The sequence below is a fragment of the Corylus avellana genome, chromosome 5, assembly GCF_965113065.1.
Source record: "Corylus avellana chromosome 5, dhCorAvel1.hap1.2, whole genome shotgun sequence".
Taxonomy (NCBI): domain Eukaryota; kingdom Viridiplantae; phylum Streptophyta; class Magnoliopsida; order Fagales; family Betulaceae; genus Corylus; species Corylus avellana.
In genome coordinates, this window is record NC_142494.1 from 22,720,296 (window position 1) to 22,736,792 (window position 16,497).

At 34.2% G+C, this 16,497-nt stretch overlaps 1 protein-coding gene across 1 annotated transcript; it reads left to right on the forward strand.

Annotated features, from left to right (window-relative positions):
• The first annotated feature begins 12,852 nt into the window (after nt 1–12,852).
• LOC132182320 (endoglucanase 9-like) lies at nt 12,853–15,127 on the forward strand. The gene is made up of 6 exons (XM_059595529.2): nt 12,853–13,059; nt 13,162–13,665; nt 13,973–14,122; nt 14,320–14,431; nt 14,541–14,704; nt 14,795–15,127. Exons 1-6 carry the CDS (start codon nt 12,853–12,855, stop codon nt 15,125–15,127), a joined length of 1,470 nt encoding a protein of 489 aa, XP_059451512.2.
• The last annotated feature ends 1,370 nt before the right edge of the window (nt 15,128–16,497 follow it).

The following is a 16,497-nucleotide window of genomic DNA, read 5'->3' on the forward strand; positions in this document are numbered from 1 at the left end:
AATAAAGTAGTACTATTGGCGACTAGGCGTTTCCTCGTGTAGCCTACATTTTTTTTTTTGGTTAAAATTTTGTCTGTTTATACTTTATAGAGGCTGCTTTTCTTCAAGTTCAAATTTGTACGGTACGACTCTTGATATTTTTGTTGCGGAAAATTCTGGTCTATGGATAGTAGAGCCATCAGAAACTGCGTTCAACTTGTGCATATAATGATATAAACGAGTGCGGAAATTTTGTCATGGGAATTAGGGGATGGCTGAATATTCAATTGCGGTGTCCCCGTCGAATCGCCATCGGTAAGACTTTCGGTAACCAACTTTAACTCTGACTAGGTTTTTGCATCACCTGTTTTTGACCAAAAACATGTTTAATAAACATTTGTTTAGCCCAAAAAATAACCATATGGCCCCAAAAACAATTAATCTTGGCCCATAAAAATAGGCTTGGCTTAATATAAAAAGCTCACAACTAAGCGACTGTCAACTTAACCTACTACGCCGAGTTAATTGAAATAGTCTAAATTTATTATTGTTTGTATGAAATCGGTTAATTAACCAATTTTTTCGGTTTAGTAAGAGAAAATGCTTCTACAGTCACCAATTTAACCTCTAGTCAACCCTGCCGAGAAAACAAAACATTGGACCAAACCTATAAGCAAAACGCACAACAAACGCTGTTTCAAACTGTTGAGAATAAGGTTGTATATTGAATCACAAAATATAATATACAGAAGAGGCATATATATAGGCGAATAATACAGACCTAGTAGAATAAGGAAAGGTAAACCTAGTAACCCTAGAATACCAAAGAAGGTAAATAATAATAATATAATATTATCTAACAGCCCCCCACAAGCTCAAGGTGGAGTGCGAGAGACCAACTTGAGGTTGGACACAAGATCACGAAAACGTCCTGGAGGATGTGACTTTGTAAATATGTCTGCGAGCTGATCACGGGACGTGACAAAATGAAGTTGTAGTGAGCCCTGAAGAAGATGATGACGAACAAAATGACAATCAATCTCAATATGTTTTGTCCGTTCATGAAAAACATCATTATGAGCAATCTGAATAGCACTCTTATTATCACAGTATACAGGAGTAGCAGAAGAAAGAGAGACACCCATATCTTGTAACAACCATCGCAACCAAAGAAGCTCCGCGGTAGTGTCAGCTAGAGCACGATATTCTGCCTCTGTGCTAGATCGAGCAACAACAGTCTGTTTCTTACTTCGCCAAGAAATAAGCGAGGTGCCAAGTAGAAAACAATAACCAGTGGTAGAGCGACGATCTGTTGGATCACCCGCCCAATCAGCATCAGTATAAGCATGCAGCTGTATAGGAGACTGAGAGGAGAAATAAAGCCCATGAAATAATGTCCCCTTCAGATACCGAAGAATGCGTAGAACAGCTGAGAAATGAGTGGAGCGAGGAGCAGCCATAAATTGACTCACCTGATGGACAGCATACGAGATATCAGGTCGAGTGACAGTAAGGTAGACAAGACTGCCAACTAAATGCCGATATAAGGTAAAATCATGAAGAGGCTCGCCATCATGAGAAGTGAGACGAGTATTAAGCTCAGTCGGTGTGTCGACAATCTTACTGTCTGTAAGATTGGCCCGAGAAAGTAGATCAGATATATACTTGGCCTGTGTTAAATAATAACCATCTGAAGAAGATGAGATCTCAAGACCAAGAAAATAGCTGAGAGGGCCAAGATCTTTCATCTCAAAGTGTTGACTAAGAAACTGTTTAAGTTCCTGAATACCAGTCATATCATCCCCAGTGATAATCATGTCATCAACATATAGTAGAAGAAGTATGGTACCCCGGTCTGTGCGGCAAATAAACAAGGCAGAATCATAAGAACTGATGGAGTAGCCAAGGCGAGAGATAGTGGCACTAAACTTAGCAAACCATGCTCGAGGTGCTTGCTTAAGCCCATAGAGTGCTCGACGAAGACGACAAACCTTGTTTGTAGGATGAGATAATCCAGGAGGTGGCTGTATATAAACTTCTTCACTTAAATCACCATTAAGGAGTGCTCTGATACCATGTTGAGAATAAGGTTGTATATTGAATCACAAAATATAATGTACAGAAGAGGCCTATATATAGGCGAATAATACAGACCTAGTAGAATAAGGAAAGGTAAACCTAGTAACCCTAGAATACCAAAGAAGGTAAATAATAATAATATAATATTATCTAACACAAACGAAACACTCAATCATGGACTCTTCTATGAAGACTTGCTCTGCATAGTCAAATCGGCCAGTCCATTTTGAATCCCGGAAACTAGCACTTCAGCAGCCTGCAGTAGTGACAGAGACTTCATCTACAATTTCATAAAACCATCAATCATAACTCATAAGTGGCACGTACATTGAGAAACACCGTTATAGATTCATATTAATTTTGTTAGCTATATATATATATATATATAGCTAACAAAATTAATATGAATCTTTGTGCTTGAAATTTAAATAAAGATCAAACAATTTTAAATATGGGAACAGGCATCTCATCCATACAATAAACCTAGTGGTGTCTTGCAAGTGGGTCTGGTTGTTAGAGTTAGTGAAATCTGGTTTAGCCACCGAGAGTACCAGAAATCAAGCATGTCCAAACGGGCCTTAATGATGTCTAGACGAGAGCCACTGAGAGCACCAATGTTTGGTCATGCCCGGATAGTGCGTTTGTATGTTCGGACAGGCAGGGTAACAGGTTCACAAACCCTAGGCGTATCCGAACAAGGTGGCTAGGCCGTCCGGATACACCACCTTAAAACCTACGATTTCTACTATTGCCTATTTAAAAGTCTCTTTCTGAGACTTTAAAATTATGCTTTTCTGAGAGTCAAATATTGAGAGAAACCATCAAAGAGAATAATAAGGTTTTCTATCTAGGTTTTAGAAATTGAACACTTTAAACTATTGGAAATAATTTTGAATGGTGCACAAATTCTCATTGATATAAAATAATTACAATATGAATATTAACAATAAAATAAATAAAATACATGAGATAAAAAGTAGAGTATGGAAAGATCTCACAATGCTATAGAATCACGCAAGAGCGTTGTCCTTAAAGGTTGATTCGTGCCTCCCGGAGTGTATAACTCGGTGCGATCGGATCCTTTGACACGCAACCTCCCAGGATTAGACTATAGCGTCTACCTTTGTTAAGGACGCACTTCCAATAACAAAGAGTAATAGAACAACCCAATTGTCAATGTAGATGAGGGACTTCGGAATATATTTCGTAGAAAAGCTAACTATATATATATCTAAATAGCTTTCTAGCTTAGAAAAACCAAAGTGTTTAACAGGAGAAAGTAATATATAATATATCCAAAATATATCTTTGGAGAACTCAATATTTTTCTGTATACATAAGTGATGTGCCTTATATAAACAAACATAAAACCAATCTTATGACCAAACGGTCATAATAAACATAAATGCCATAAAAGTTTGTTAATGGACAAAAGCTTGGTCAACATCCTTTTTTTTTTTTTATAAGCAACGGTCAAACTATAAAAACTAAATTAAAGTGATTTTATTTTTCCATAAAACTGTTTTAATACTCAAATGGTAATAAATATTAATAATAAACCATAACTAAATAATAAAGATTGTTTGTAAACAATATTAATGTCCAAACCGTTATAAACAAAATTGGTTAAAGCTATTTTTTATTTCTCATAAAAACTCATAAAGAGAATAATATCAAATAATAAAACGGTTTCAAAGTACTGAAAATTAAATGTTTGTAACACATATTACAACAATCCCCCACATGTTACAAACATTGGAATAAAAGGAGATTGAAAGCATGCATCGATGTGGTACCCGAAAGTTTTAACCGCACCTAGGATAAATAAGTAGGAACTTAATGAATCGTGGTAGAGTTAAACTCTTTTAACCAAATCCACAAGTTAAACAAACTTATCATCCACATAACTTTCTCCAAAAACAAAAAATTAAATCAAATCAAATAAACCAAAAGTCAAATCAAATCAAATAAAGAAAATTGGGTTGTTCTATAGCGGGTTGGCGCCTTATACAGGCCATGCGCCTCTGGGCTTCATGAGTGCTCTAGAGACTTGCCAAAGTTTCATAGGAGGCGGCACCACCTCCACACTCACATAGGTGGTGTCCATCAAGAATGTGTGCAGAGAACATCCCATCCCAACAAGTAGAGACTATAGACCCATTAAGAGTTTTAAACTCATCCTTACTCACTCTGCATCTTTTGTTATTACACCATAAAATGGCTTTCATGAGCGCTCTAAAGACCTACCCAAGTCTCATAGGAGATAGCACCTCCACACTCATATAGGTGGTATCCATCAAGAGTGTGTGCAGGGAACACCCCATCCCAACAGGTAGGGACTATGGATCCATTAAGAGCTTTAAGCTCATCCTTAATCACTCTGCATCTTGTACTGTCTTACATCATAGGGATGGACTCATAACTAATCTTTTCAACAAGATAGTTAATAAACATTAATTGACAGTACCATATCTCATTTCACTTGTGACTTCGTTTCCCATTAAACCTCATTCATGGGATCTCCAATCACAGAGGTTGGGTATCAATCACAGTGTCATGATTTGGGTATCAGTCCTATCCCCCTCGATGCTTCTCTCACTAGCCTTCTTGCTAGTGGCTTGGTCAAAGAATCTGCAGAATTCTTTTATGACCTCACAAAGTCCATGGACATATACCGGTCTCAATAAGCTGCCTCACAATATTGTGCACTTTCTCATTATAAATTCTTTACTCGAGCTTTGGCAGCCTGACAATCACAATAAACACATAGATCCAGCTATGTTAGCATATAAAGGAAAATTAAATAAATTAACCAATAGGTTCTTTAGCCATTCATCTTCAGTTCATGCCTTCTCCAAGGCAATTAACTCTGACTCCATAGTAAACCTTGTTATGCAAGTCTTTTTGAGGACTTTCAAGAGATAGCTCCTCCAGCCAGAGTAAACACATAATAGCCATTAGTAGGCTTTGCTCATCTGAATCAATAATACAGTTGCATTCCTTTCAATATAGCAGGATAATCACAATAAGACAAACCAACATTAATTGTGCCCTATGAGAATCTCAACAATTTAGAGATCGCATCACAATGGCTCAGTACCATGATTATAAGTATATCTACTCAATTTACTAACAATATATGTAATACCAAGGCATATATAGTTTGTCAAAATATCAAGCTATTAATGATTTATGCATATTTTTTCTTGCAAAACACAATCACCGTGATTCTTAACCAAATTTATTTTTGAATCATATAGTGTAAACATAGGCGGATAATCAAAGTGCTCATATCTTTTAAGCATCTTTCGAGCATAATATATCTGAGATAAAATAATGTAATAATTATCTCTAATAACCTTAATGTCCAACATGACATTCGCTTTACCTATGTCTTACATATCAAAATTAGATGCAAGAAATTTTTTAATTTTATGCACAACATCAATGTTAGTTCACAAAATAAGCAAGTCATGAACATAAACAAATAATGACACATTCATTATTGTAAAACTTGCTATGCATTTACTTGCATTATTAATCAAATATAAATTAAATAATATCACCTTGTCAAACGCCATTGTTTAGGAGCTTGCTTTAATCCATACAAGGATTTCACCAGTTTGCACAATTTATATTCTTGACCGGGGATTACTAACCCCTCGAGCTGCTCCATATAAATCTCTTCATCATTTAGAAAAATAACTTTGACATCCATTTGATATACAACAAGTTTATAAATATAAGCAATGGCAAATAACATTCCAATAGATGCAATTTTATTTAGAATAACCAAAAAATCATGAAATAATTTTTCCTTATTTTTCAAAGGAACACATGCTCAAAGATAATAACCTTTTTTAGATTCAATAATATTATTGTAATCTAAAACATCACTCTTGATAGTAAGGAATCTATAACATGAATTATTACATGTAAAACCAATAAAATCACAATCATAGGTTTTAAAACCAAGTTTCCTCATTTTAGGTTTGGGTAACATAACATTTGTTAAATACCCCCACACTTCGAGGTATTCCAAACAATGCTTATGAATGTGACAAACAAAATAATGGCTTCCCCCCACACTTTGGTGGATAGCCCAAAAATTGACAATCATAGCATTCATCAGTTCTTTTCATTTTCTTGGTGTCGCCAAGATTTACATGTATAAATCTATCATACCGAATGAAATAAATAAAGTAATTACAAGAAAATAAAATTCCATTAATAGCTCACAAGAACTTTAAGAAATAACTTCTATGAGCCCATTTTTCTATAAGTATGATCTATCATTTACTCTTCTTTCTTTTCTGTCAATTGACAGTTCTAAAGATGTTTTAAAATACTAATCACCACTTGTGATTTTTCAACATGATCCTTATATATTATATATATAGGGGTTGCATATTTCAAGTTCTATCAAGATTTTAAAAAAAAAAAAAACAATTTTTCCACCTAAAATCCAATAAATATGCAAAGTATTAGGCTCAACCAAATAATAATCAACTTTTAATTATTGACTCATTGTCATAAATATGTCTTTGGTATCAATCTTATGATACAATAAATTTCTCAAATATTAATTGAGCCTCAATAAGAACATCAATAATTACATATATTTTATTCTGAACCATCATGTCAGGAAAATTAAAAAACTGAATGATATAGATGAGGAATTACCAAATAACTTAATGTATTTATGCTAATCTAGCATGCCATTGCTAATAAAAATGCTAGATGCTATTTCAATTTTGAAATAGAGTAATAACCAGAGGTTCATCACTTATCAGATTACAATATTCATATAATATAAATTTTAATTCAATCAAGTAGTACCTTCATCACTTCATTTTTTTTTTTTTTCATTTTAATAAATGAAATTGTATCTCGTGTCTTGAAAAATATAAATCAAGATCTATGAATCATAATTTAAGAACTCACAGTGGAGCCAACGATTTTACTCAATATCCTCCAAAATAGATTGTCGCCACTACACACCAAGTAGGTGTTGTGAGAACCGATCGACTCAATACCCGCACCACATTTTTTCCTCTTACAATGTGCTTACCTGCAAAAATCTTTAGCAAAGTTGTATTCTTTGCACACATTTAGCAATGCCTATGTATTTTTCTCCATCACACCATGAGAAACTACTCATTGTTATTATTATTAATCTACATGGATGTTTTCCAGCCAAGCTTAGCACAACATAACAAAGAAAATGCTAAGTTCTACAAATCCATAAAAAGGCTTAACTCTATTTATTGTAAAAATAGTAACCCAACAATAAAAGATTATTTGACAAACAAATTAAATTAACATAAATTTGAGTTCAAATAATCAAAAACTCTTTCAATTAAAATATTTTCACTTTCAATACCTACACATGAGATTAAGCTATTTTTCTGATAAACAAATCAATTATCAGAATTTTTCTCCAAATAGTGAAATTCGCTTCAACTTTGTGGACATCGCCTTTAGCAATGAACCACGTAAATTTTGTATTTTTGTGTGATTGCCTAATCTTGCTATTCCACGTTCTTCGTTCTTTTCATGTCTCACGGGTCTTGGCGGGATAAAGTGATTTTATCCCCAACACTGGTTTGCACGGAAAATTCCTAGCTTTCGAGCATTCTAAGGGAACTAAGAAACTTTAGGAACCCAAAAATATATAGAGAAGACTTTCGGTCAATATTGTGTCAAGAAGACTAGAGAAAGTTTCTCTTTTGCAAAAGAAGTTCTCTTTAGTTTCGACGATAGTGATTTTGGGGTATATTGGGACTTTGTTTTTTCAATCACCACTAATTTCTACTTCAATTTTTTTTTTATATAGTAGAATTTCTTTCGAGTAGTCTTCAATCTTAGATGTAAGCTTGCTAAGCTTAATCATGCAAATATTAATGTCTTTGTGTAATTGAGCCTATTTTATAATGTTATTTCCTACGGCTTCTTTCAAGTCCTAAATATAAATTTGTCACAACAACTTGAACAAATAAACCAAGCCCCGTTCACTGATGTAACCATTTTCATGTCAACATTTATGTGATATATATCATGACCCTTAATTTGCTGAACATGTACGTATTTGAATAATTTCAAAAATTAATTTGAGTATTTAAGTGATTTTTCATTGTTAACCATCATTTTGCATACTCTAGGGTTTCCTCCTATAATATTTATCTAAATGACATCATCTTAGTCTTGGACAGACTATTAGCTGCTCGTGATTTTGCAAGGCCAAGGCCAAGGTTTGTGGGCTACGGCCCTAACTTCCCAATCTACCCTCTAGAGAAACAACAAGCATTTTTTCCTTTAATTTTCAACCCATGAGATCAACAACTACTTGGTCAGATTAGCACCTAAAATATTTAATTAAAATTAAAATTAAATTATGAAGATAACGTTTAAACTGAAAAATCTACTATAATACGTACCATGCTAATTAATCAATTCTCCTAAAATTCTATGCTAATAAAAAAAATAATAAACTCACTAATTTAATTAATATTTGAATATGTAGTCAAATTAAGTCAATTAGCACACATTTTATTTTGTAATATGAATTTAAGAAATGCTTCAAAACAGCAGCTGTTCTGTTCGATCAGCCGTCACCAACTTGTATACGCTAATTCCAATTAATTTATTTTTGTTAAGGTTACTACCAATGACTTGAATCTGCTAGCTAGTTTTACGCATTGTAAATCCATATATATCATATTCGTTTGGAGTAATAATAATCAAGCTTAGCAATTTCTATATATATACTAATGAATTAGCAATTATATATTGCTTTGATAATAAAATAATAAGCACCATGCAATGCATCAAAAGGCGTAAAACATCAACTTCCAATCTCGAAGCAAAAGAATTTCTACGATATTGAAAACTTCAAAGGCTTGGGGTTGCAACAATCACTACAAAAGTAGCTCAGATTCTCATTATGAGCAGGAGATCTTCAACCATGATTGCTCAACACAATTACAAGCATTTCCTCGAATTAAGCTACCTAAAAGCCTCTATCCATGGGTTTGACCAGATTGTTTTGGGAGCTGCCACCGGAATAGAACAGTGATTTTATTTTTCCTCACCAGAATAAGCAAGAATTTATTTTAGGTTAATGATTATGTTGGCGATAAAGTTACATTTCGAAATTTGAAACATGTTTTAATCACCATATTTAATATTATTACGTACCCTAGTATGTAGGTAGTAGTGTAGAACCTATATGCTGCCTCACATATTTAATGGTGATTTTCAAAGGTAGGAGAATGAGAACCGAAGACAACAATAAAATAAATCCAAGTGTAATAAATGAATATTTTCTTTTTCAGATCTAGTTTGTTTTTTTATTAAGGAAACTTCACTAAAGACCCTCAAACTTCCACCCGTTTTGAAATACTCCTCTTGAATTTCAAAATCTTTCAATTTAGTCCCCTAAACTTTCAATTGCTTTCAATTTGGACCTCTCCGTCAGATTTTAAATGTCACATGACGTTTATACCCATGACTTTTGTACAAAATTTCAACTTCTAAAACGTTTTTTTATTTTTAAAAAAACAAAAATCAGGGATATTTTGGTCTTTTTTTGAATTTTTAACGGCTAAAATTAACAGAAGGGTCCAAATTGAGAGCAATTGAAAGTTCACGAGACTAAATTAAGAGATTTTAAAGTTCAGGGGTATTTCAAAACGGGTAGAAGTTTGGGGATCCTTAGTGAAGTTTCCCCTTTTTTATTTTTGAGAGCTACATACTTCTATCTTCTAAAAGTTCGTTTAGTCCTGCGATTTTGCAGACTAAAAATGTGTTTAAAAAGAATGGCTGAAAATGTCTCGTTTGAAAGTGCGTTTTTAAAATGCCAAACTACAATTCTAAAGGTTAAACCACAATTTTATTCAAACTGATTAACTGTCATATTTTTGAAATTGCATTTTCAAATCGTAGAGTTATTTTTAAACCATATGTTTTGAAACTGCAAAACTAAATTAACCCTATGTATATGCGGTAAACATTTTATCCGTAGAAATCAAAATTAAGTTTGAATATTCCCTAGCTAGCTCAAAAGCAAAAACGAGAAAGGCTAGCCATCATCTCATCAGCCAATCAATCTTTTGTTAATTTGCGCAACCTTTTCCGGCTGATTGATCAGTTAATGTCGCTAGCTAATTATTTGTATGCGCATGCAAAGGAGCCTCATCATTTTTCCAAGGCAAGCCTTTGGTCTAAAATGTGTTTCACATGTCCTGAAAATATATATCCTCATCCCTTTCACCTTTTCACCTCAGTAAAAGTGAAAGGGTAAAAAAAAATGGTTAAAGTTGAACTTGCAGTTGTGGTTAATTAGGCAATATCTTGTACTTATATTCTTCTCCAATCCTTAAAGCAAATTGAACAATTCATCCATTAAAAAAAAAAAAAAACTATACCTGCATGCATGAATGCATTAATATTAATGAATATCTGGTTCCGGCATCAAGTGCCTTTTCTTTTTTCAACAGAAACTTTTGGACAAGATGATTTTCCATCCTAAGGCCAAGGTCTTGGTTTAATTACCTTAAAATCAGAGACTATTTTTTTTTTTCGTTAGGCAAATACGAAAAAGACAAGGAGGATGGGGATCGATTGGGAATGTTATATATTGGAAGGTAGAGAAGAAATGGGAATACTGTGAAGTATAAGACGAGAGGAAACCCATCTAGTTAAATTTTGCGTTAATGAGATGGGAAAGCGATAAAATGGAAGATTAAGATATGTGTTTCAACCCTAAACTCTAGAGCATTTTTGGATTTCTTCTATGTAAAATGGCTAATAAAATCATAAAAATCATTTCCATCAAGTTCTCTAAACCAAATGCATTTATCCAAATGTAGGAAAGCATTGTAGCTTTACCGATAAGTTTTTTCTTTCTCTCTCTTCCCCCCCCCCCCCCCCCCCCCCTAGCTCTCACACTTTCTATAAACAAATGAATAGAAAATTATTTAAAATATCCTTTTAATAAAAAAGAGAAATAATTTAGATAAGTTCTAAAATAAAAATAAATAAATAAATAAATAACATTTGGTCAGCCATTACAAATAGAAATTTAGATAAGCTATTTCAAATAGGGATGCATGGTAATCAAATAAATTAATAGCTTTGTGAAAAGAGAAAATTCAAAAAATTTATTTGAATTTCTGTCAGAGGGGGACGGTAAGAAGTTCTCTGCTTAATGAGTTGAAAGTTTAAGAATTTTTTTTTTTTTTGACATGTCTGCACAATGAGGAAAAAAAAAAAAAAGAATAAGAACATTCGAACTAATAACCTTTACTTCATGAAATGTGATTCCAAACCGATTAAGAGCATGTTTGGGATTGCGTTTGAGAAATAGAGTTTTTAAGTAAAAAAGCGACTACATTTTTCTTCAAACGAATTTTTTGAGTATTAAATACACTTTAATTTTAAACTCCTCAAACAATTACAAACAGGCCCTAAGCTCTATTGGGGAAATGAGATGAAGTTAGATGTTACGCATTTTAGCATTTTAGGACAAGTATTAATGGAATAAAAAGAACCCCCTTGGGAAAAAGAAAACTAAAAGGAAAAAAAAAAATTAAATAGTAATTAAATACATGCTTGGTCCTAAAGCATGGGACAAAAGTGGATAAGATCCCAAAGAAGGAATCAAATCAAAGCAACAAACCAATCAAAGCAACGCTTTGCTCTTCCCCCCGCACCAATCAATTTTAATTACTTTTGGCGCCGATTTCTTAGCGCGATCCAAGGACACTAAGTCAAGGCGCGCTGTTTGCGCCTCTCCTTTTTCCCCATTTTTTTTACAAACCACTTAAAAAAGGTTCCGTTATTTTTGCAGTTATTTCGGTTGTGGTTTCAGACCCATAATTAGGGACTTTGTTTTTCACATGAAGAGCCATTTTTGTACCTTTGTGGTCGGGCATAAACCAAACACACGAGGAAAAGCATATGCAACAGCAGTACTGCTCGACCGGCTCCATTTCTGTCTTCCAAAGGAGCTTTAATTAACGATAATCCATCATTAAATTTGTAAAAAATATAATTGAAATAATGATATGTAACATGTTTCTATAATTTATGTGTGCTTTAGCGATAGAAAAAGCGCTCATTGCAGGCTATATATATATATATATATATAAAAGAAGACCATAATTAGAAGATAATTTATGTTCTTTTGTAAATGTTATATAAGGAGACCTAATTAATTATCTAATCTGTTCGATCAATAGTGTTTCTAGCTACATCATGATTCTTGGTATGGACTATTGTGCTTTAAGTCATGATTTGGAGCATATATTATTAATAAAAAGAAACCAATTAAGGGGTCAATGCCCAAAGCCATTGTACCGTTATTACTGGAGAGACATGTGGGGTTTATGATCTATTGGGATTTGGCCAAATCCATAGAATGTTTACGCTCTAAAACCTATCAAAACCCTAATTTGAAAGTGCCTTAAACAGTTGGATGAATTTTCTCCAATCTAACCTATAATTTTGTTAGAATTAAAAGTTTCTTTTAAAATAGCATGTGAAAATTACATAATTTTTAATAAAACTATTAAAAAAACATATGTTTCTTATTGGAACTGAGAAATCTCTTCCAACCCAAAAAAGAATTGTATCCATTAAATAATAACCATAAACAAATGATTATCTAAAGGAAAAGCCATGATTTGCGCTATATATAGTACTGCTTTGGAAATCCTCTTCTTATATAAAGGCATGTTTAATCAAAATTAAAACAAAGAAAACCATATTTGACGCTAGCTTTAGCAAATTCCAATGACAATGATGAGGGGAGCTTCTTTGTGCCTCTTGTTTCTTTCATCTTTCTTTGCTTTGGACTCTGTTCAAGGCAATCCCAACTACAAAGAAGCCTTAGTAAAGTCCTTGCTGTTCTTCCAAGGCCAGAGGTCCGGGAGGCTCCCCAAATCCCAGCAAATTACTTGGAGGTCCAACTCTGGCCTATCAGATGGTCGCCTTGCCAACGTATGTATATGTCATTTTCATTATTGTACTTTTGTTTTCTTTCCTGTCGTCACTACTGATCAGAATGTTTGAAACACTCTTGTTTGACTTTAACTTCTACAGGTGGACTTAACCGGAGGATACTACGATGCCGGAGACAACGTGAAATTCAATTTCCCGATGGCCTACACCACCACCATGTTGTCATGGGGCACACTCGAATATGGGAAGCGAATGGGCACCCAATTAGAAAGCACGAGGGCTGCAATACGATGGGCGACTGACTACCTCTTGAAGTGTGCGACTGCGACGCCCGGTAAGCTTTATGTTGGCGTGGGTGATCCCAACGCGGACCACAAGTGCTGGGAAAGGCCCGAGGACATGGACACCGCCCGAACAGTGTATTCAGTCTCTTCTAGCAACCCTGGCTCGGACGTGGCCGGCGAGACCGCCGCTGCTTTGGCCGCTGCTTCCATGGTTTTTAGGAAGGTTGATCCCAAGTACTCCAAGCTGCTATTGAAGACGGCCAAAAATGTCATGGCATTTGCAATGCAATATCGGGGCACTTATAGCGATTCCCTCGGCTCTGCGGTCTGCCCATTTTATTGTTCATATTCTGGATATAAGGTAAATAAATAAATAAATAAATGGATAAGAAAAGATATTTACCATGTTTGACTCGCAATAAATATTGGCATCCCATTAATTTAAATGAGCGGAGTTCATTTACGATTATATTTTTTATCAGGACATGCACTATTTTCTATCAACTTGGCATTTTTTAATTGAACCAAAGATTAAAAAATATTCTTCGTATGTGATGTTGATGCAAACACAGAGATCAAGAGAGGATCTACAATAACTATATATACTTAAAATATCAAATTTATACGTAATTATGTGATTTTTTTTTTTCCTTGTAAAAATTTTTCAGGATGAACTGCTGTGGGGAGCTTCATGGCTGCATAGGGCTACCAACGATGTTTCTTACTTGAATTTCTTGAAATCATTGGGAGCTGATGATTCTACAGATATCTTCAGCTGGGACAACAAATTGGCCGGTGCTCGTGTCCTCCTAGCAAGGGTAAAAGAGTCTGAGCCTAACTTATTTAGTAGACTATTATATGACTATCATATGATTAAAATGACATGAAAGTGAAAATTATCCATTAATTTTTTTTTTTTTTTTAAGTCCTTGTACAACAGTCGTATAGCAATTTACTAAAGCTGTAAACCTGATGAATATCTTAGTAATTGACATGCTGGTTTCCTTCTATGTAGCGAGCCTTGCTGAGCAATGACAAGAACTTTGATTCATTCAAACAACAAGCTGAAGATTTCATGTGCCGGATTTTGCCCAACTCTCCCTCCACAAGTACACAATATACACAAGGTAATTAATTAATGTCAGCTATATGCTTCCAAATTTCATCAGAATTTCAAGAGTTTTAATAAATTTTGGTCATATTTTCTAACCATTAATTAATTCGTTTGAAATGAAGGTGGGCTCATCTACAAGCTACCTGGAAGCAACCTTCAGTATGTTACATCCATAACATTCCTGCTTACAACTTATTCCAAGTACATGGCTGCTACAAAACACACATTTAACTGTGGAAGCCTTTCTGTCACTTCAAGCTCACTAAAAACCCTTGCCAAAAAACAGGCAAGTTATCAAAGATATATATTGACTATTTGTCTTCTTTTTTTTTTATTTCATTTTGATCTAACGACAAGAAATTATGGAAAATTACAGGTTGATTATATATTAGGAGAGAATCCATTGAAATTGTCATATATGGTAGGATATGGGCCAGATTATCCAAAGAGAATTCACCACAGAGGATCTTCCTTGCCCTCATTGGGAAGCCACCCGCAAGCCATATCTTGTGACGGCGGTTTCCAACCCTTCCTCTATTCAGCGAACCCAAATCCTAACATCTTGACTGGAGCCATTGTTGGGGGTCCGAACCAGAACGACGGGTTCCCAGATGATCGGAATGACTACAGCCATTCAGAACCTGCCACCTATATAAATGCTGCTATTGTTGGACCTTTAGCATACTTTGCTGCTGGGAGAACTGCTTGATGCCATTTCCTATGATAGGAGAGAGTTCAATGTAGATATATTCTAGTTTTCCCCCTAGACCAAGGAATAGGTGGACTATGTGTTTGGCCTATGGTAACATTTGTAGCCTTTATAATTGTTAAAGGAATGACTAAATGATTAAATTTACTACTTTATATCAACTTAAACTTTTGATGTTAAAGTAGATCAAAATCTAAAGAAATAATGCGTAAAAGAAACTAGACACAGATTAAGGTGATTCAACTTGTAGCTTATGTCCACACATTAAAGCCTTTTTGGCTAATTCTTTTTCTTTCTTCACTTGATTGAAACTATACAAAAAAAAAAATGGCATATTTATAGCTGAATGAGGCCAGGAATACAGTAATTACATAATCAATATGTAATTTATAAGAATTATGAGAGTTACTTAATCAATATGTAACATATGAGAATTATGAGAATAATGCATGAGAATTATATAATTAATATGTAAAGTATGAGAATTATGAGAGTAAATAATATATTAATTTAATTCAAAATAACTATTGTGCATTGTCTTCAGATGTCTCAATATTTGAGAAAACTAGTGATTTACTCGTACAATAGAGTATTAAAGTATTAGTTAAATGAGTTTTTTTTTTTAAAAAAAAAAATGAGATAAGATCACATTGACAACAAACCGAGATACAAGAGGAGATTGAGTAAGATGCCCCAAGGAGTGCAAACAAAAACACAACTACAAAAAAGACATTGAACGACATTGCACGAGGAACATCAACAACATGCGCATATATGTTCTCTATAGCCGCCAAAGATAGGAGTGAGATTTGAGACGCCATGGGAGAAGGGAGCTTCCTCCCCCTCCCCTTCTCGCCTCTTTTGAGGCCCTATTTTGCTTCATTGGAAGCGTTATTCATCCCTTTTGAGGTCCTATCCCACAAATCAAATCCCTCACCATAGTCAACACCGGTTTTCCACCATCTCTATTGTGTCTCTCGTCGGATCTATCAAGGTTCTTAGCTTGAATTCTTTCGAAGATAGATCTACTTTCTACGCCAGACCCAGCATGACAAGCGCCTCCCCACCGACCACCTCCTGCCCTGCTGTCCGTCGATGTTTTCTATTTTGTGTGTGTGTTTTTTTTTTTCTCATGTATTTTTTTGTTTCTTTGTGTTTCATTTTTGGATTTGTTTGTCTCTCTCTAGATTTGATTTCAGTAGCAAACTATGGAGTGAAAGTTCAATCGTTATCTAAGGTTTTGTTTATACGAATCTTTAAGAGTAACTGTATTGAGTTTTCGGTCAGTTTTTTATTTTCTTCTGGTTCTTTTCTAGCTAGGAGTAAATCATTGATCGATACATAGTTTTCAGGCATGTAGTATAATTGTC

Excerpts from the sequence above, each read along its gene's own strand:
- LOC132182320 (XM_059595529.2), top strand. The coding sequence starts at position 12,853 with ATGACAATGATGAGGGGAGCTTCTTTGTGCCTCTTGTTTCTTTCATCT. Across the intron at positions 14,432-14,540 it reads AAGTACACAATATACACAAG|GTGGGCTCATCTACAAGCTA; the intron begins GTAATTAATTAA and ends TTTGAAATGAAG. Across the intron at positions 14,705-14,794 it reads AAACCCTTGCCAAAAAACAG|GTTGATTATATATTAGGAGA; the intron begins GCAAGTTATCAA and ends GGAAAATTACAG.